Source organism: Pygoscelis adeliae, unplaced genomic scaffold (genome assembly GCF_000699105.1).
Source record: "Pygoscelis adeliae isolate BGI_AS28 unplaced genomic scaffold, ASM69910v1 Scaffold72, whole genome shotgun sequence".
Taxonomy (NCBI): Eukaryota; Metazoa; Chordata; class Aves; order Sphenisciformes; family Spheniscidae; genus Pygoscelis; species Pygoscelis adeliae.
The window spans coordinates 2,358,583-2,376,350 of NW_008824286.1; the positions used below are offsets into that span (position 1 = coordinate 2,358,583).

The 17,768-nt window shown below is 41.0% G+C and overlaps 1 protein-coding gene across 1 annotated transcript in view; it reads left to right on the top strand.

The window, feature by feature from the left end:
• Nucleotides 1–17,768, top strand: part of PTPRT (protein tyrosine phosphatase, receptor type, T) — a 342,215-nt gene that overhangs the window by 273,356 nt on the left and 51,091 nt on the right. Inside the window, exons 14-15 of the mRNA XM_009318657.1 lie at nucleotides 13,814–13,962; nucleotides 16,453–16,455. Of these exons, the coding sequence (XP_009316932.1) occupies nucleotides 13,814–13,962; nucleotides 16,453–16,455 (152 nt within the window). The remainder of the gene's footprint in view (nucleotides 1–13,813; nucleotides 13,963–16,452; nucleotides 16,456–17,768) is intronic.

Here is a 17,768-nt window from a genome sequence, read left to right on the forward strand (position 1 = left end):
TGGAGGCTTGCTCTAGGTCTGCGTAGCCCACCTCCAGCATCGCTGACAAACCCGCTGATGGCATCAGTTCTGGGTCTCCCTTGAATGGGCATCACCAGTCACGTCCTCCACCAGAGCTGCATATGGACAAGTGTTCCCTGAAGGTGAACTTAAGCCTGCCAGGCTCATTTCATTTGTAAACTAATGCGGATTGGGACCAGCTTTTATATAAAGGAAAGGCCGCTTTGGACCACAGATTGATTTGAACTTCTGGAGGAGCACAGCTGAAAACTCGCACTTGTCTGAGAGAACAGCTTAACAACAACGTTTCTTTCTATTTTACAAATAGAAATGTTAGGCACTTAAGCCCTTGCATTCAATTTTTGCATTAACCTTAACTTTAAAAGAGTTCCCCTTTTCAGTTCTCTAAGGCTAATGCCTCAGTGTACAAGACAGTGTAGTCTTGCAAGGCAACAATGCAGAAAAATAATTTAATTAGACAAACTTGAGGCATTTTCTTCAAATGGAGCCGGAAAATATCACAGTGACATTTGTTCATGGTCCAGGGCATCATAGTTCATTGGTAATAGGCACAGTAGTGGATTTCCTGAATGAAGCATTTTGTTAACTAGTGCATAGAGCAAAGGAAGGAGAGAGATTAGAAGAGACAGAAACACTAAGAGAAGGCAGACACTGGTTTGAGATTAGGATTAGGCAGATCATCAGAAGCAGCTTTATGTTTCTGTGAGACGCACCAACTCAGCAATACTTTTTTGAACCTTTCATATGCAAGGCATGAGCAAGTGTTGCCCAGTTGCTCACAGTTTCAGGAGACGATATTGCAAAAACTCTAGCGACTCGCAAATGGGGCTGCCAGTGTTTTATAGGGTTTAGTCAGATACGTGAAGCTAAATTAAGCCAGCCACAATGTTTATCCAGTGGAAAAATTGGGTTTGAGTTTACATTTGTTATCTAAAAGTTTTAGTTGAACCCTGGGGTTGCCTAAAGTCTGCTAAAGTTTGTGTATATCTGTGTAAAAATTGTGTGTGTGTATATATATAAATTTCTGTTTTCTGTCTTCCAGTATCTAAAATCAAAACCATTAACAAAATTTGTTTTCCTGGTTTTGCGAAACCACTAGCTACATGAGTTACATGTTTACAGCTACAATATCATCATATGTATATGGATGCATGAATTACTGCAACATAATTTAGCCTGTTAATTTACAGTTGGTGATCAGTGCCCACTTGGGTGTATGTGACCACATAAGGCAGTACCACTTTCTTTCATTAATAGATACATACCTTGAAATACCTCATTTTTATTGTATCAAAACATTGCTAATTCTCGAAGGAGCTTGTTTGTTTGTCCTTAATAGTAGTTAAATATTAAGTTAAATATAAGTTAAATATTAAATATTTTTGTGTAATAGAGAATACAGGACCAGTTAGTAAAAACAAGCTGAAACAAGAAAAACAAGACACTTGTAAACTTCTTTTCTGGAGAAAATACCCTTTGACTTTGCCCCCCAAAAGGATTAGATTTTGGTCAGTTCTGATTTCATCGGGACAGTTTTAACTCCGGTGTAATCGTGATTTGCATTTCCCTGGTGTAAAGAATGTGACACTTTTCAGGCTTGTGTGTTTGAGCGGACAAAGCCTCTACTGACCCCTTTAAGTATCAGACTGAATAAATAGGATCAGACAGCCTGTCATGGGTGCACTGTAAATAAATTCTTTAAACTGCTGTTGGTAGCAGAAAAGGAGATTTGGGGCTATGTAGGGTCTACGATTAGTTCCTTCTATGAAAATTCAGCTCCTTATTCTGGAGTAGGATTTAGGTTGTTACCTTAAACTAATTTAATAAAACCCAAAAGCCTCTTGAGCAGAACACGCCCAAGCTATAGGATAGAGTTACCATAGGGATATTTGCACATTCAGTGACCTGTGTCCCTTCTGTGTCCATATTTAAGGTGGATGACAGGCAGGGTTTTCAAGTTCTGTGATACATTCGAGGATCAGGTCATGGTTTTAGTGATCCATAACTCTGACCAATTTTAACAGTTTTGAAATACTCCTTAGGAAGTCCTTATTTTAGGTTGCATATTTTGGGAGAATTTGAGCCAAAATGGCCTATTCAATTCCAAAATATAATTTTCCTTTTGTTTGTCTTCCTTTATTTTCTATCCTTATGGAATACATCTTTCTGAGCTTTCCTCTGTAGCCTTGAGGGATACTCAGCTTTTTAATGAGAACCAAGGGTCTCGTGTGATCACACTGGCTGAGACATGAGGAAAGCAGAAAGTGCAGCAGGATGTTCAACGGAACAATTACAGTTGATAGTGCTGTGTGAAACCTGGCGCTGGCGTATCAGAGGGGTTTAATTAACGGAATAATTTTGGGGATGTAGGGGGTTCAGCTGTGTGGGCTCATTTTCCACATCCTGGTGATTTTTGCCTTTGTTTAGAGGTTCAGAGGAACTTGGAATTTGACAGCGAAGCTCAGTGGCTGGCAGTGACTGCACCTTAACTGGTGCATTGCTATCGCATGTAGAATTTCCGGGTTTCAGGAGGTTATAGCTTTATGTTATAATTATAATTCCAGGGTGTACCTTGGAATCGCTGTCATTCAAGTAACTTGGCATGTATCGGGAATCTGGCCAGAATTTCAGGTTTATAGCAAGGGCCACCACCAGTTTCACAGTTTCAGTAGACGATAACATGTCACCAGACAAAACATGTCATTTCAGAGTAATCCTCTTGGACATCTGTAAATCACTGTCCCTTACCCAGTGCGTGCATAGCAAAGGGGGTGACTGTGCACAGAGAGTAACTGTGCTGAATCTGGGTTCTGTGAGTGCTTATGAAAGTTGTGTTCAGAGCAACCATAAAAGTGAACATTTGAACGCTGCATTTATACTTGTAAGCGCTTGTAGTGCCTTCAAGGATGGGCTGTAAAGTTGTGTAACAGGTTGAAGTTTGTGTTTCGTTGTTTTCCCCTGTCTTGACCACGGCTGCTGCTTTCGAGGCTCCCTTGTGCCTTGCTGTTAATCTGTAATAACATGTGCTAGATCTGTCGTGAAACAGCCTTTTCAGAGAAGCCCTTTTCCAGTTATAGAAGGGAAGACATCACCTGTTAAGCTATAACTGATTGCCAAGGCTCGTTTTGTGGCGCTGCTCAAAAGCATATCAAAATGTTCTGAAGTGTATTGTTGAAAAACTGTAATAGAAAATGCTTAATCACGGTGACGCAGAAAGCTCATACATACCCCCAGTGATCATCTATAAATACGTAGTGATGCTTGAATTGTTAATGAACTATTTGCATTTTAGAGTTTGATGAAGCTTGATTTATCATTACACAATTTGTTCATTGTCTAAAGATTACAAAATCGTGGTGTTCTTACGTTGTCACTTTCCTATTTTTTATTATTTATATTAATAGCTCTTACATATTTCTTCCCATTCCAAAAATCTCAAAGCACTTTACAGGCAAAGGTAAGTCTCATTACCCGTGTTACTGACATGGCAAAGTTAAGGAAGAAAGAGGTGAGGGGATTTATTCATGGTGACACAAGTCAGTAGCAGAAGTGGAAACACAACCTATATTTCCTGTCGCCGGTTCAGAATCCATTCCTCACCGACGTATAGCTCCTGAAAAAAGTGTAGGAGAATAGTAGCTCAGTACAAGAGGCAGCACAAATACTTTGTGTATTGAAAAAAATCCTAGAGTTCATATAAGTCTAATTATGTGTTTTTCTTTTTTTCTCCTTTTGGATATTTTGTTCATCTGATTGGCCGTCGATATTTAGAAGAAATGCATATTCCTACTCCTATTACTTGTAAGTACTTGGCTGGGGATGACGTTTCTTGAGCATGCTTACCCTGTGGTAATTTTGTGCTTTGTGGCATTCTTTTCTTTCACCATTCCATTTATCCTTGTCTTTCCAGCAGCTTGTGTTTTATTTTCTCACTTTCACACTGTTAATGCTTTCTCTGTTTCACCATTGCACCTATAACTGTGCCTGCAAACACATAAATGTCCACAGATATGTCAGTTATGGTTTATAGTTCCTCAAATGCTAATGGACAAATACAGAGTGTCCCAACTGCACCTTTTTTAATTGTCCATCACGTTTAACCAGACTGCAGGGAAATTCACGCCTGAAAGTTATTGTTGGGAATTTCTCAGCCACGGATATAAGCTTTTTAAAAATGTAAGGTTTCTGACAACTAAGACTTGACATTATCTCAGCAAACATCCCTGTTCCTGGAGCTGCCAGGTTCCGAGTGTCAGTTTAGACTGTTGGATGATGAAGTGGTTCAGATATTCAGATCTAAATCGCCTGTCCAGTCCTAATGACAATGCTGCATAATTAAGGCAGTTGTTAAGGCGCGTGAAAATGCTTCACACATCAGTAGCTCCAGAGCCATCTGTTGTCTAAAGGTTGAGGGGTTGGAAAGTAATCAGGGCCAAGCTGTTTCTGCCATGATAATAGTTGTCTGAGGATCAGGAGGAGGAGAGGACTGGATCAATGATCTGAGGAAGGAGTCCTGGAAAATTGAGTTAGATGCCTTTGCTGCCAGCAGAAGTTTGGGAGGGATGGAGAAGGCAACTGTTACTGCTGAGAGAAACAGGTCTTCCCTCTCCGTCTCTCAGAAGCAGCAGCCGTATCGCTGACCTAAATCTTTCCCTCAAAAGCAGCAACCTGCCAGACTTTCCAGGGCTCTGGCATAAACAAAGTTGTCAAAAGGGCCACATCTGCTCTGCTAGCCCCTCCTAGTCTGCCACCCCTGGAAACCCCCTCCTTTGCCTATTCATACAATTCATCTTTGTCTTGATCTGGTGACTTTGTCCTGTGGACACGTCTGAAAAAAGTGAAGGTTTTCAGCAGGTCAGCAAAACGAGAGCATTTATATTTTGCCCTTTTAGTGGAAGTTGACTTCTTTTCTGTATGAGTTGATTTACATCCAAAGAACAAGGCAAAGGAGTTAAGTATGAGGATCCCTACGTACCACCCGTTGCAGTGATTTTGCTTCTTGATGACCTATCAGGAAATAATTGAAAGAGGAAACTTCCCCACTTGCTAAGTGTGTGAGGAGCCTAAAGACACCATAATGAGCCTTGACTTTGCCCAGTTACGTAATTGTAAATGCAGAGTAACTCCATTTCCTCTAGAGTTCACACTGCTTCGCCAAGAATGGAATTTGACCTTAAGTATTCAGATTCCAAGAGAAGTTTAACTAACTGTTAAAGTAAGGAACAGTTTTAACATGTAGGTGCTACTAGCTAGTTGCATTTCTTGCTACGACCTTTCCTCTTCTGCACATTTCTCAGGAACAGTGCCCCCTGCACTGTTCTACTGGTTTTGTTTTCTTATGACCCATCAGCACCATTGCCTAAAAAATTCAGTCCCCAGTTTTCCATTATAGTTTTGTCTTCTTCCAGCAGGCAGTATGTGGTCAGAACGTTCCCTGCTTTATTTTATTTTGAGATTTGTGTATTTAAAAACATGAATCAACTTCTGAGACCTTTGTGGCCCCGTTTTACAACTGCACGACAACGATGCTTTAAGCAGTCAGCGGAGGATTACTCCGCTACAGAGAAAGTAAGGGTATCATTAAGCGATCTCTTCGCTGTCTTGTAATGGCTTCTGCGGATCAATATACTAGAACTTTTTTCTCAGGGAACAGGAGAGTGACTCAGGAGAAGTGAAGAGACAAACCTCTGGAGGTCACCCAAGCCTGAGGTTGCAATGAGCTTCAGCAGTAGCAGAAGCAAGTGCTTTAATAAGATGTAATAAGGCAGATGTGCACCATGCAGCATATCACAATAGAGAAAAACCAGAGGTATCATCAGGCAAGCTTATGTGTTCATAGCACCCGACTGAAGCACTCAATGGAGATTTGAGCTCAGGATGCAGAAATCAGATATCTCCCTACTGCTGCACCCAACAGTTTTTGCTGAGAGCTCTGTGCTTATGGTGTCCCAGGTACCCCATCAAGCATGAGCTCTGCTAGCTGGAACACCACTGTGGTGGAGGTAACACATAAATAGTTATCACACAATAAACACCTCCATCATCAGGCTGTACGTGTCAGCACTTGTTTTCAGATTGACATTTGTCCTGTTCCCTGATCTGGCAAAACCAAGCTCTTCCCCCCCCCCGCCCCCCGAACACAGTCAAGGTACGAGGGATGTTCCAGTAGTGAGGGAAGAAAGCAGGAGAATCCATGAAGGAGCGTATGATGAAGGTTTATTGAATTTAGTGTTTCAAGTTTCACGTGAAATAGGATGTTTCATTATGATTGCAGATGAAAATCTTAAATTGCTAAGGACTGTGTAATTCTTAGCCAAAGCTGATAGAAATTGCTACAGCCTCTTCTGAGCAGAGAGGTTTAAATTTATTTGAAATGTTGTGAAAATAAGAGCAGCAATATATGTATATATATATTTTTTTTTAAATAGAATCAGCTTCCATGCTATGACCTCGTATGAATGTTTCAGTCCTGAAGCAAAATTCAGTTGAATGAGTTACCAGTATTGAAAAGCAGGTTCTCAAACAGATCTGCTGTCAGACCTTTAAATATGACCATATGGACTACATCGCTTTATTTTTAGTTTCAAGTTCTGGACTTCAAAGTTGTGCTTCTTAGGGTAATTCTCATCTGCTTTCAGATAATTCCTTTCAACCCTTTGTCATTGGCTATAATGGCATTTCTTCTTGTTAGGGACCAAAATCTCCAACCCAAACTCTTCTAAACAGCTCTTAACGATAAGTCTGTTAAAGTCATGGAGACATGTATCATGAGTAACTGATTTTTGCAGAGACGGGCCATAAATGTTGTGGAAGTCTCTAGACTGGAGTTCTGCCTTCAGCCTGTCTTGTGCTCTGCTGCAATCCAGGACTGTAAAATCTGATTCTGTAAGATGGTTGAATACCTGCAGCTTCGGTAAAACCAGTCAAAAATAGTCATTTATGGAAGCAGCTCTTTCAGCTATTTTGTGCATATTTTGTGCATACCAGGTAAATAGTTGTGGGATTTTTGTATAGCAACACTTCATTAAAAACTTCCTACAACATATAGGAAGGGATATTATTGTGGCTGAAAGAGAAGGCCATGAAGATCTTTAACACAGGTTAAGTGGAAATACAAACCCAGGAGGCCTCTATTCCTAACTTGCTAAGTCATCGTGCAGGATTGACATAATTTTGTGTACTTCAATTTACCGATCATTAAAAGCTAGTTGCTTGCGATTTGAGATCCTTGGACAGAACTTGGTTTTGTGTTGGGGAGAGAGGGATGCGGAATTAGGAGTTCCTGTCCTGGTGCACTCATTGCATCACTGTCGCCAGGGTGATGCATGAACCTTTTCAGAGGAGTTTCTCTGTATTTACACCAATATAAATGTTGTCTAAGGTTTGTACAGAATTGCTAGCTCTGTCACATTGCACTTAATGCATTGTAAGATACGATGTGCGATGTAAGATAGCAACCCATCCGCATCTGAAACTTTTTGTTTCTTTTGCTAGCTGAACCTGTAAAACACAGACAGCAATTCATTTGGTTTAAAGAAGGTTTTGTGTTTAATGACAGACACCTCTTTTGCAACAGTATTTTCAGCTGGAGCAACCCATATTAAGGCTTTGTTATTTCCTCACCAGAAAAAGGAATGGAAATGTTTTCTGCGTGGGGGTTGGTTTTTTTAGTTTTGTTTTGTGTCTTTCTCCTGGGCTGGGTAACGGTTACAGAATGAAATTTAATCAAGAGTGATATCAGACCAGGGAAGGATTTCTGGAAATACATAAATTCATGTATGTGTTACAAACACTCGGTTTAATGTTATTTATAAGTAAAGGGCACTCAATGGCCAATGTGTTGTTTTCCTTTTCCCCTGAACTGCCCAGAGTACCGGGACACGATTGCAGTGTAGGATGCCCCTTCAACTCCCATCGTAATTTCATACCGATTTTAATTGTTGTGGTGGTTTCAGCTGGGAGTTTCTTTTCATGGGAGAGGTTCTGTCAAAGGTATTAAGCTAAATTTATACTTGCATTTTCTGAAATAACAGCTTTTGTGCTGAATTTATTTCCACTGTCTGTGGGACATTTGAAAAGAAATAAAGCATTATTTTATTTATAGGCATACCTCTGTATAACCACATACATACAAAAATATCTCCATATATTTCCAGGGATGGTGGGATCTGCCTGCACAGGTCAGCATGCTAACTCAGAATTTTAAGAAGAAACTGGTTCTCTCATTAGATGCTGGAAAAACAGAATCATGACTCAATGGTTATGCCAGTCTAATGAAAGCAAATTAAAAAAAATATAATTAAAATCCAGAAAGTAAGTGAGATTTTATTTAGAACATGTCTGTGTGGTGATTGCAAGCCTAAACTTTGCAGAGGGCAGTGTTTGCTGGCTGTCTATGCCAGCATATACTTACATTGTATGGTTCTTATATGCACCTGTCTTGTCTAAAGTTTGTATGGTTGTACGTAAATGTCCACCACAAATAGTGATTAATTTGATCAAGTAAAGCTTAGAGAGCTCAGCCCTACATTTTTCAAGACCCTGTGTTTGTATCCACACAGTACAAAATATTCAGAGCATCTTTTGACTTATATCTACGTTACATCACTTTCTCGTGCCAAGTAGTGTTTGCTTTGTAAGTAAAAGTGGCGCGGCTGGTCCTCGCTCTTCATTTCGCCTTTACTCTGGTGAATTCCCTCTGCTTCTGCAATAACCTGCACTGAGTTTGGCTTCAGCATGGCAGGCGCTAAAAAAGTGCAAGTAAAGCTGTCTCTGCAGTTGCCTGTAAGTGGAGGATTTGCCCTTATAGCGGCTATAAGAAGCAGGAAGCTGCCTATGTGCTTAGGCCAGAGAATATTTCTCAGCTCGCCTGAGGTTACGGTCTGCACAAAGGGAGCATGTGATGAACTGCAGTTTTAAGCAGGACCATCGGAGCACGGGGAGAAGATGCCCCACCTGTCAGGCTGCCAGAAGGCTGTACTGCTGCTTTTAACTCTCATTCCTCTTGCTCTGTCTTTAAAGACCTCTAGTGACCGAGATTTCACAGCCAACCTGCCCAGTCGGCTTGAGAGATGGGCAGTCTCTACTGCATGTAGTTTTCCCAAAGTTTAAAATGAACAGCCTTTCCCCTAGCTTAGCCCCATTACTTTTTTCCCGGCCCCTGTAGGCAGGGAGAACAGCTTCTCTGCGGTGTCTTTTCCTATGTTTGAAGACCTATCAACCCTATTCGATTTTCTTTTCTGTAGATTAAAGATCCATATTTCCTTTGGCCTTGGCTTGTAGGTCACGTTTTCTAGATTTACCTTTCTTGTTCTGCTTTTGTATGTGTCGCTTTGGCACACATCTTATTTGAAGTGCAGTACTGCAGCAGAGGCCTCACCGATCCTCGGTCAGAGCAAAAGGATTACCTGTGGCTTGCAGACCATAGTGCCGTGTATAATCCCTCCTTTATTTTTACACCAGCATGAAACTGTTCTTTCAAATGGAGTTTGTGATCTACTACAGGTTTAGGGGACAGAGATCCTTTTCAATAGAACTGCTATTTAACCAGTGCTCCCAATTGGGTATTTGCATGGCTGATTGCTGCCTGCCTTAAATTTGTGCAGATTTCATCATAAATAATATGTGAACCCCTAGCAGGCTGCTGCACACAAATATCTAAAAGGAATTGTATTTTGTAGCTTTCTTAAACTGGTTATTGAAAATGAGGGCAATATGCAATTCTTGTCTGTAGGAGGAAATTTCATGTTTAACTTACGTGATGTATACCTAATGTCTAAATTACCTGTGCATGCAAATCTACATTATGGTGTATATAATCCATCCTTGTGAAACATCTAAAATTAGATCTGTCAACGTACATGTACAAGAGCTCTTTAGGAGTGGCAGTTACAGATTTAACATTCATGCATGTAAAATTGATATAAAAAGTTAAAGAAGAGTTTGAAGCTGCTTTTAAAATATAATCCCTGAAGTTTATCCAGACCTCTGCAAAATATGAGTCTGATCCTGCAGATACATCTAACTGAAAACATTGCTTGAGCTTTCTGATTAATGCCCATGACAGTAAGTGCTTTGTACTTGATACTAAGTTTGCATTCCTTGACTGTGAAACTGGAACTCCTGCAATTTTAATATCGTGCTTCAACATTTTATATCTATTCTCTGATAGAAGTAGAAGATTCAACAATAGCTGAATCAAATCTCCATCTTTTTTCTTTTTTTTTTTTTTTTTTTTTTTTTTTTTTTTTTTTTTTTTTTTTTTTTTTTTTTTTTTTTTTTTTTTTTTTTTTTTTTTTTTTTTTTTTTTTTTTTTTTTTTTTTTTTTCAAAATTTGCACTTAGTTTTTTGCACTTAGTTTAGGTTCACTGCCAATAGTTCTTATCCTTGCTTTAGTTGGGTTAGCTTCAACTGCCTGATTATACAGCTGCTTTCATCTTTTTATTCTGCTTTGAGCATCTTTCTGTCTCATCCCTCCTGTGTGTGTATAGTGCCTGTAAACATCATCTCTTCATTTACAAACCCTCTTGAACTGAAAAGGGCAACCCAGTAACCCCTATCTATGGACTCCTGTTTTCTTCTTGGCACATTTTCTCTACGCTTAAACGTAAAACGGCCATTAATATCACCTTATTCACTTTTTGACATTTCAGCCTCTTCACCCTGTGTTGATTGTATCAGACTCTTCTTCCAAATATCTGCCCAGTCCTTTATTTCTTCCCCTTTCCAACTGCATAATGCATGAGATGGCAAGTGTCTTCTCAGTGCCTGGTGACAGACTGTGCTGGGTACACGCTGGCGGCAGCCTGCAGCCGGCCCGTGATTGACACTAATGCACTGATAGCAGTTTCATCTGGGTGTTGCAGTTGTTGTGTTTAGGGGAGGCTGGTCAGTAAGGAGAGCAGGAGCCGTGTCACTGATGCAGCTTGTCAGTGATTCACAGAGATCTCTTGAAGAGCCCTATTTTTGGAAACAGCATTTCCAGATAAATGCTTTTCCAATTCCGAAGGCATTTTGACACGCTGGAAAATAAAATTCTACCTAGCTGTGGGTTTAAGTCACATCCCTAACATTCCAGAAAGTGCTAGTCATTTGATTTTATAATCCTTTCTAAGAATTATAATGATGGTAAGGACCAAATAGGCTTAGTCCTGTGCTGCCACTCTATCCAGACACATAACGAAAGCAGAAAAGGCACATTTAGAAACTGAGAGCCCCTTGATGTGTCTGGCAAGCTTAGCTCTGAAATCCTCAAGAGAGATCTGTCTTCCTTTTCCCTCTAAATTTAGACGACGAATTTTTACATTCTTGGAATAGAGAGGGAGAAAGGTGGAAACTGATAACATGCTGTTGAAAGAAAATTGTAGCATTTTCAGATGCAGAACAATTTTCTGTGTGGCTTCTCTCTGAACTTGCGTAAGCGTTAGCTGGTCCACCTGCGAGCAGCCTCGTTTGTGTGTGCGAGTTAGATTGAGAACTTTAAACTCATGTCACCTTTTCTTTTTAGGCATTCAAGCCAGTGTTTTAGGGGCCTCTCTGTCTTCTACAGGACCAGGTAGAACTGCTTTGCATAGGGCTTTTGTAAGCAGGCCTTTGGGGACTAATGGGCTTGGGTTTGGGGTTATTTTTTCCTGCCTAGCACATGCAGAAATGTTATTGCTCGTTCACTGAAAGAGAAAACGAGTTTGCCAATTCCAGCTCTTTGTAGCTTGTTGACATTTCTGAAAAGATACCAGGCAATGGGACTTAAAGATAATTATTGTCACAAATAATTTAATCTGGATTTAATAAGGAAGTCACCCTTTTTGACTCACCATTTTTAAACACCAGTAGTGGTCGTCTGTAATGGCTCACCCCAGCAGTCCAGAGTGCTTGTTATTAAGGACTTCTGCATTTTGGATTAGTGTTTCCCACTGAGAAATTTTAATTCCTGTTGCCAGAGAATTCACATAGGCGTGTATGATTAGCAAATCTAAAGGATTAAAATAACCGCATAGCAGGGTTAATACACTTCAAGACTATTGTTGTTACCTCAGGTACCACAGCACAAAAAAAGGGGGCTCCCACGGCTGTAGCTCATAGTTAATAAATCTGACTGTGCTAACATTGCTGAACACTGGAAGCAAAGCTTTTAACATCATTAAACGCCAGCTTTTTGCTTCATCACTCAAGGACGGTTCCCCTGTTTGCATCTTCATCTGCAGAAGCAGATACACCATGGAGATTTTGTGAGATCTAAATATGCACTCTGTAATCATCTACCCAATTTGAATAGCTGTGGGTTTGAATTGAAACCACTAACTGTAAAAGGCTGAACCTCAACTAGTTGAGCAGATGAAACAGATGTATTTTTTCAAAAGTTTGCAGCAAACATTGGACATTTCTCCATAAATCTGTGCTCTCCTGGTCTGAATTATTAGCTTGCTTTAAAATAGTGATTTTCCACAGACATAGGAAAAGGCTTAAGTTCTCTTTGACCCTTCCTTGCAATGAGTGTAACTGGCCTAGCTACCCATCTCGTGAAGGGCTGCGGCTCAGCTGTGTGCTTGAACTTGCTTGTAAATGCCACTCTGACATGTGCTATGAATAAATAAAGCCTGTTGGAATATGTTGCAAGGAATATCCTTTTAAGAATCTAATGAAGTTTAAAAGATGGGTAGTACTTACCATAAGCATGTCATTTTAGTGAAGAAAAACCTCTTTGCAAAATGATTTAGTTGTTAGGATTTTTTTTTTTCTTTGAGTTGGAGGAAAAAAGAAAACTAAAGCTCCTTCTTACAGTAATCTGTTTTTTCTCCCTTTTATTTTGTTTTATTTTCTTATCTACGGAAGTCGTGTAAGCAAAGTTCTTTGCCGGTGCTGGGGATTTGTGTGATATTTTTTCAAGGTGCGGGTTGTAGAATGTCACACATTCATTTTTAAACAGTTTTGCTCTCTGATATGAATGAAGCACGGGGCAGTCAAATGTCAATGGAAGCTTAGCAGCTCACTTTTCCTGCTTCTCTCCATTTTCTTATTATTAGCTGTGTTTGCAAAAGAGGAGCCTCTTATGTTCTTGGCTTTGTCAGTGTTTTCAGAGCAGGCAGTGTTTCTGCTTTTGCCAATGTTTTTGATGTCTCCTCAAAATAAGAGAAGACCCATTTTCCCAGAAGAGAGGCATATTTGGACATTTCTAAAATAACTTCGACCTTTAATTTGCCCCACCCTTCACTGGCTGTCGATCCTCAGTGCAGTTTGGGAGTGTGTCAAAATCTAGCAGAGGCTGCTGTCCTCATTGCTCTCCTTGGGGACAGGGTAAAAACTTCTGCTCCAGATCTCAGGTTGCACAGTCAGGTCCCACTCGCCACTGGAGCAATCAAAGAAAATCCCGGTGTGGGTGCCCCCGTGCGATGGATGCAGACGTCCCGTTTACCTCCTAGTGAGCGGTTCTGATCGCTGCCCTCATCCCGTGCCCTCTGCTCTTCCTGGAGTGGCTGACACCCGCTCCAGGGGCTTTACCTATGCCACCCTCTTCAAGGATGATGTAGCACTCCTACTGCTGGGGTGATGCAGGTTTGTGCAAGATAAGTTACTGGGAGGGACAGCTAAGCTCAAAGACTGGTATCACTATATTTATTGTGCTCCACAACAGTTATATTAAAAAGTTGTGGCCTTTCTTCTCGTGCCGTTTGCCACATGCCCTGCATGTCTGACCAAGTGGGATAATTGTGCTTGTCAAAATATTTTCTCATTGGTTTGTTTTTAATGAGGGAAAACTGACCTTGATTTCTCCCCTCTTCAAAATACCCTAAAGGAAGCTAGCCAAGAAGCAGAAGGAGACTCAGACCAGCACGCAGAGGGAGATGGGTCCCGTGGCTACTTCCGACAAGACCTCTACCAAACTCAGTGCTGTTCACAATGAAGAAGCTTTTTCTTCCAGCTGCCAAGATGTTAATGGATTCAGTAAGTTTAACTTGCTTGCAATGGATATGTCCCCCTTGGAGAGCTCTAGGTTCTTAAAAGGACCTATTCCTATGGGCACAATATTGAGGAGCTAGGAATGGCAGTGACAGAGATCATTGCAAAAGCTCGATAGAAATCAGTTGTCTGAAATGTCTGTGACACTGCCCCTATTTTAACTGTCAGATAGGTGGAGAGCATTCCTTCTGACTAAATCTACTGAGAATAATTTATGAAGTCTGTTCTAATAACTACTGTCAGACAGTCAAAAAGGCACATGTTTATTTGTTCTTCAGAAATATTTTTTCCTTTGTGAGTAGAAGAGTCGAATCAAATCACTTGGCTGACTTGTAGGATGAAATAACATTTTCTGTATGAAATTGTTACGAAAGAAAGCGTGGTCGCCTGGTTAGAGAACTGGAGTGGAAAGACAGCACTTCTTCTTTTGTCTGTGTCCTCCGTTTATTCTTCACGTGGGTTCAGTAAAACTAATCTTAGTTAATACTTGTAAACCACTCAGACCTCTGTAGCTGGAAGAGTTTTGTGGGTAAAGCAGCACAAAGTCATACTTTAGTCTCGTTAGATCCAGATTGAGTGCGTGGTGGATTGCATGGTGGATTTGTAAACTTTTTCGTATTAAATAAATTTTAACTTAGACACTATGGGAATGTTACTCCTTCTTTTGGCACTTAGCCTGCTAGTTTGAACAGGGAACAGCTCTGAAACCAGTACGTACTAAAACTCTTTTGTCTTTCTTAAACATCTTTAGTGAAGTGTTTTTTCCCCTAATTGCTAACACGGAGGTGCTTATGATACAAAATGTGTTTTGTCATTGAAACCTTTGTAATCTCCGATTGAGTGGGACAGGCTGAATGAATTCTTTTCCCTCTATCTGTAGGTCATGTCAAATTCCATCTGCATGTGTTGCTACTGCCACTCTGTGTAACATACCTGTGAGATGGATAAATAGGTGTTTTGGACCGTCAAGGCTAGCAGTGAACACTTCTGTCTGATATTAAATTGACTTGAGTCAAGATCTAATTTTCTCAGGTGCTGAGTTGCTATATCTCCTAAAGAGACAGCAAGAGTTGTCAGTGGTTCATATCTTTGAAAGACAGGATAGCAGAGGACAGCATTGTAACAGACATCCTAGAAGCAGCAAAGGTAGCTTGTTTAAAAGGTATGGGGAAAATGAGATTTTTAACACTTTCTTCAGAATTTGGATTTTTAAAAGTTTTGGGGGTTTTTCCCAACCAGAAAATAAGAGAAGAGATAAGCCTGTATGTGACCTCATTTTTTTTTCCCTTGGTATTTTGAGAGACTAATTAAAACAGCTGAGTCATTTACTTGAAATGGCAGCTATAGAAAATATGTTGTATCTAATTTTGTAAAAAAACATCCCTCCCTGTTTTCTTTTTTTTTTTAATCAGTTAGTCCTTTGCTTGTCTGACATCACTGCAGATTTTATCACTACCTGCCTCTGTAAGCCAGCCTGAGTCAAGTCATGGGCCGATTCTTTTCTTTTTTTTTTTTCCTTTTTATATCCATGAGAAACAATTACCAGTAAGCCTTCATGATTTCTCCAAATTTTTTACTGCCAAGTCCAGGATGCTGAGGTGTTGGAGGTAAGTTCTCTTCTGTCCAGTAGCGTGCACATGCTGATACAGGAATTATATGGGTTAAAGACTTTCTTTTTTAAAAAATTGCCTTAATAGAGTTTAATACTTGAGGGTTTCTATACAGGCCTACTCTAACTTTTGAATGATAACATAATAGGATTACTTCTTAACCTTCCTGCTAACTAGTAGAGTCTTACAGGGACTTATCCATCCTAGCTTTTGAAATCAGCTGTCTGTCTTAAGCAGCAGTCAAATTCCTTCTTAAATTGTCCTTTTGCCTCCCAACAGAAAATAGCATTTGCAGATACCTCATGATAGGTAGTCATCCTCTCCGTCTTGACCCTCAGCTATGGGAGCCCGAGTTGGATGTAGCAGTGACATGGCAACACCCCTCTCCTTTTTGAAGAAAGTCCACTAGGAGAAGCTAAGTGTTTTCAATCCCAAGATCACCTTGCTAGCTCACAAAAGCAATAAAATAGAACAAGACAACTTGTTCAGTAGGAAACCTCACAATTATCGAATGACTTGCAAACAAGTTTATCTCCAGATGACAGTGTCCTTGCAGGGCATGTGTCCTTCCTTTCAGTTTTTCCCTACTGTCCCAATCATTTTCATTACTTTTTAGACAGAACAAATTCCATGAGTACCTAGAGAAGCTTTTTCCTTCCCATAGTCTCTCCAGCTTGGCCACTAGTCTGCTCCTGCTGCAGGAAGACTTGTGCTGTTCTCGGGTGACCACTGTCTGCGCTCCTGCTGTAGCCTCCCCGTTTGCTGCCTGTCTCACCACTGCTTTCAGCACTGTCACCCCGCGAGGAGCTCCTGCCTGACAGGTCCAGCAACTGTAAAGGAAGAAGCAATGTCCCCCTCCTCATAGCGGGTGCTGCCTGGCGCTCTGCATCATGAAGGACACCAAAAATGAGCAGCTGCCTTTCTGCATATGAGCCCTTCCTTTTCTGAGGGGACATAGTCCTGAGTGCTTTTACAGGCAACTCTGGAAAAAGCATGCCGTGAAGTAACAGTGATTCTTTCACTACTAAGAGTTACCATCCTTCTGTCTCTGACGTTGGTAAAAATGCAGATTTCTTCACCTACTCTATCTCGGTGCTTTAGGGGGAAATGCTTATATTTTCAACCTAAACTCATGCAGATGGTGTGATCCATGAGGTCATGCTGTTTGCGTGCAACAGAGTCCTTTGTCGAGGCCAATGCAATGCTCAGGAGCACACAGTCCTGTTGGACATTTGTAGTTTTGAATTTTATCGTTTGGCAGAGGTGTTCATTATCAAGTGTAATTACATTCTGGAAGTTCTGTAGCCTCAGTGCTGGAACAGGGAGACCTCAGGTCTTGCTGAAAAGTGGAAGAGAAATGGGCATTTATCTTTCCTGGCCCAAAGCAAAGCCCCTCATCCCTCTTTCCATTCTACACTGTTGGTCATTATTCAGGCAGAATTCTTACTGGTACACACAGGAGTTTAAACTGAAGAGATTTTATGGACTCAGCCTCTGTCTCTGACACCGTATGGAATCAGAATAGGTGTTTGCTGAAAGATAGATCAGTCCATGGCTATTCCAGCTTGTCTGGTTTTACCCAGGGATTATGTAGAGGTCAAGCAGGCTTATCATAGTTGTTCATTTTCTCAAATATCTTCCTTTTTTAAAAATAAAAATATATCTTAAATCCATTAAGGGTAGATGATGGTACTTGCAGTGTTTGAGCCTGCTCCTCAGTTTGCAGGAATGTTTGGAAAGCAGTGGCATTTTCCTCCGGGTGGCACAGCACCGTCATGTGTAGACATTGACTCAGTTGTCGTGGTTTAACCCCAGCCGGCAGCTAAGCCCCACACAGCCGCTCGCTCGCTGCACCCTGGTGGGATGGGGGAGAGAGTCAGAAGAGTAAAAGTGAGACAGAAACTCATGGGTTGGGATGAAGACAGTTTAATAGGGAAAGCAAAAGCCGCGCACACACAAGCAAAGCAAACCAAGGAATTCCTTCACTCCTTCCCATGGGCAGGCAGGTGTTCAGCCATCCCCAGGAAAGCAGGGCTCCATCACGCCTAACGGTGACTTGGGAAGACAAACGCCATCACTCCGAACGTGCCCCCCTTCCCCCTTCTTCCCCCAGCTCTATATGCTGAGCACGACGCCATATGGTGTGGGATATCCCTTGGGTCAGTTGGGGTCAGCTGTCCC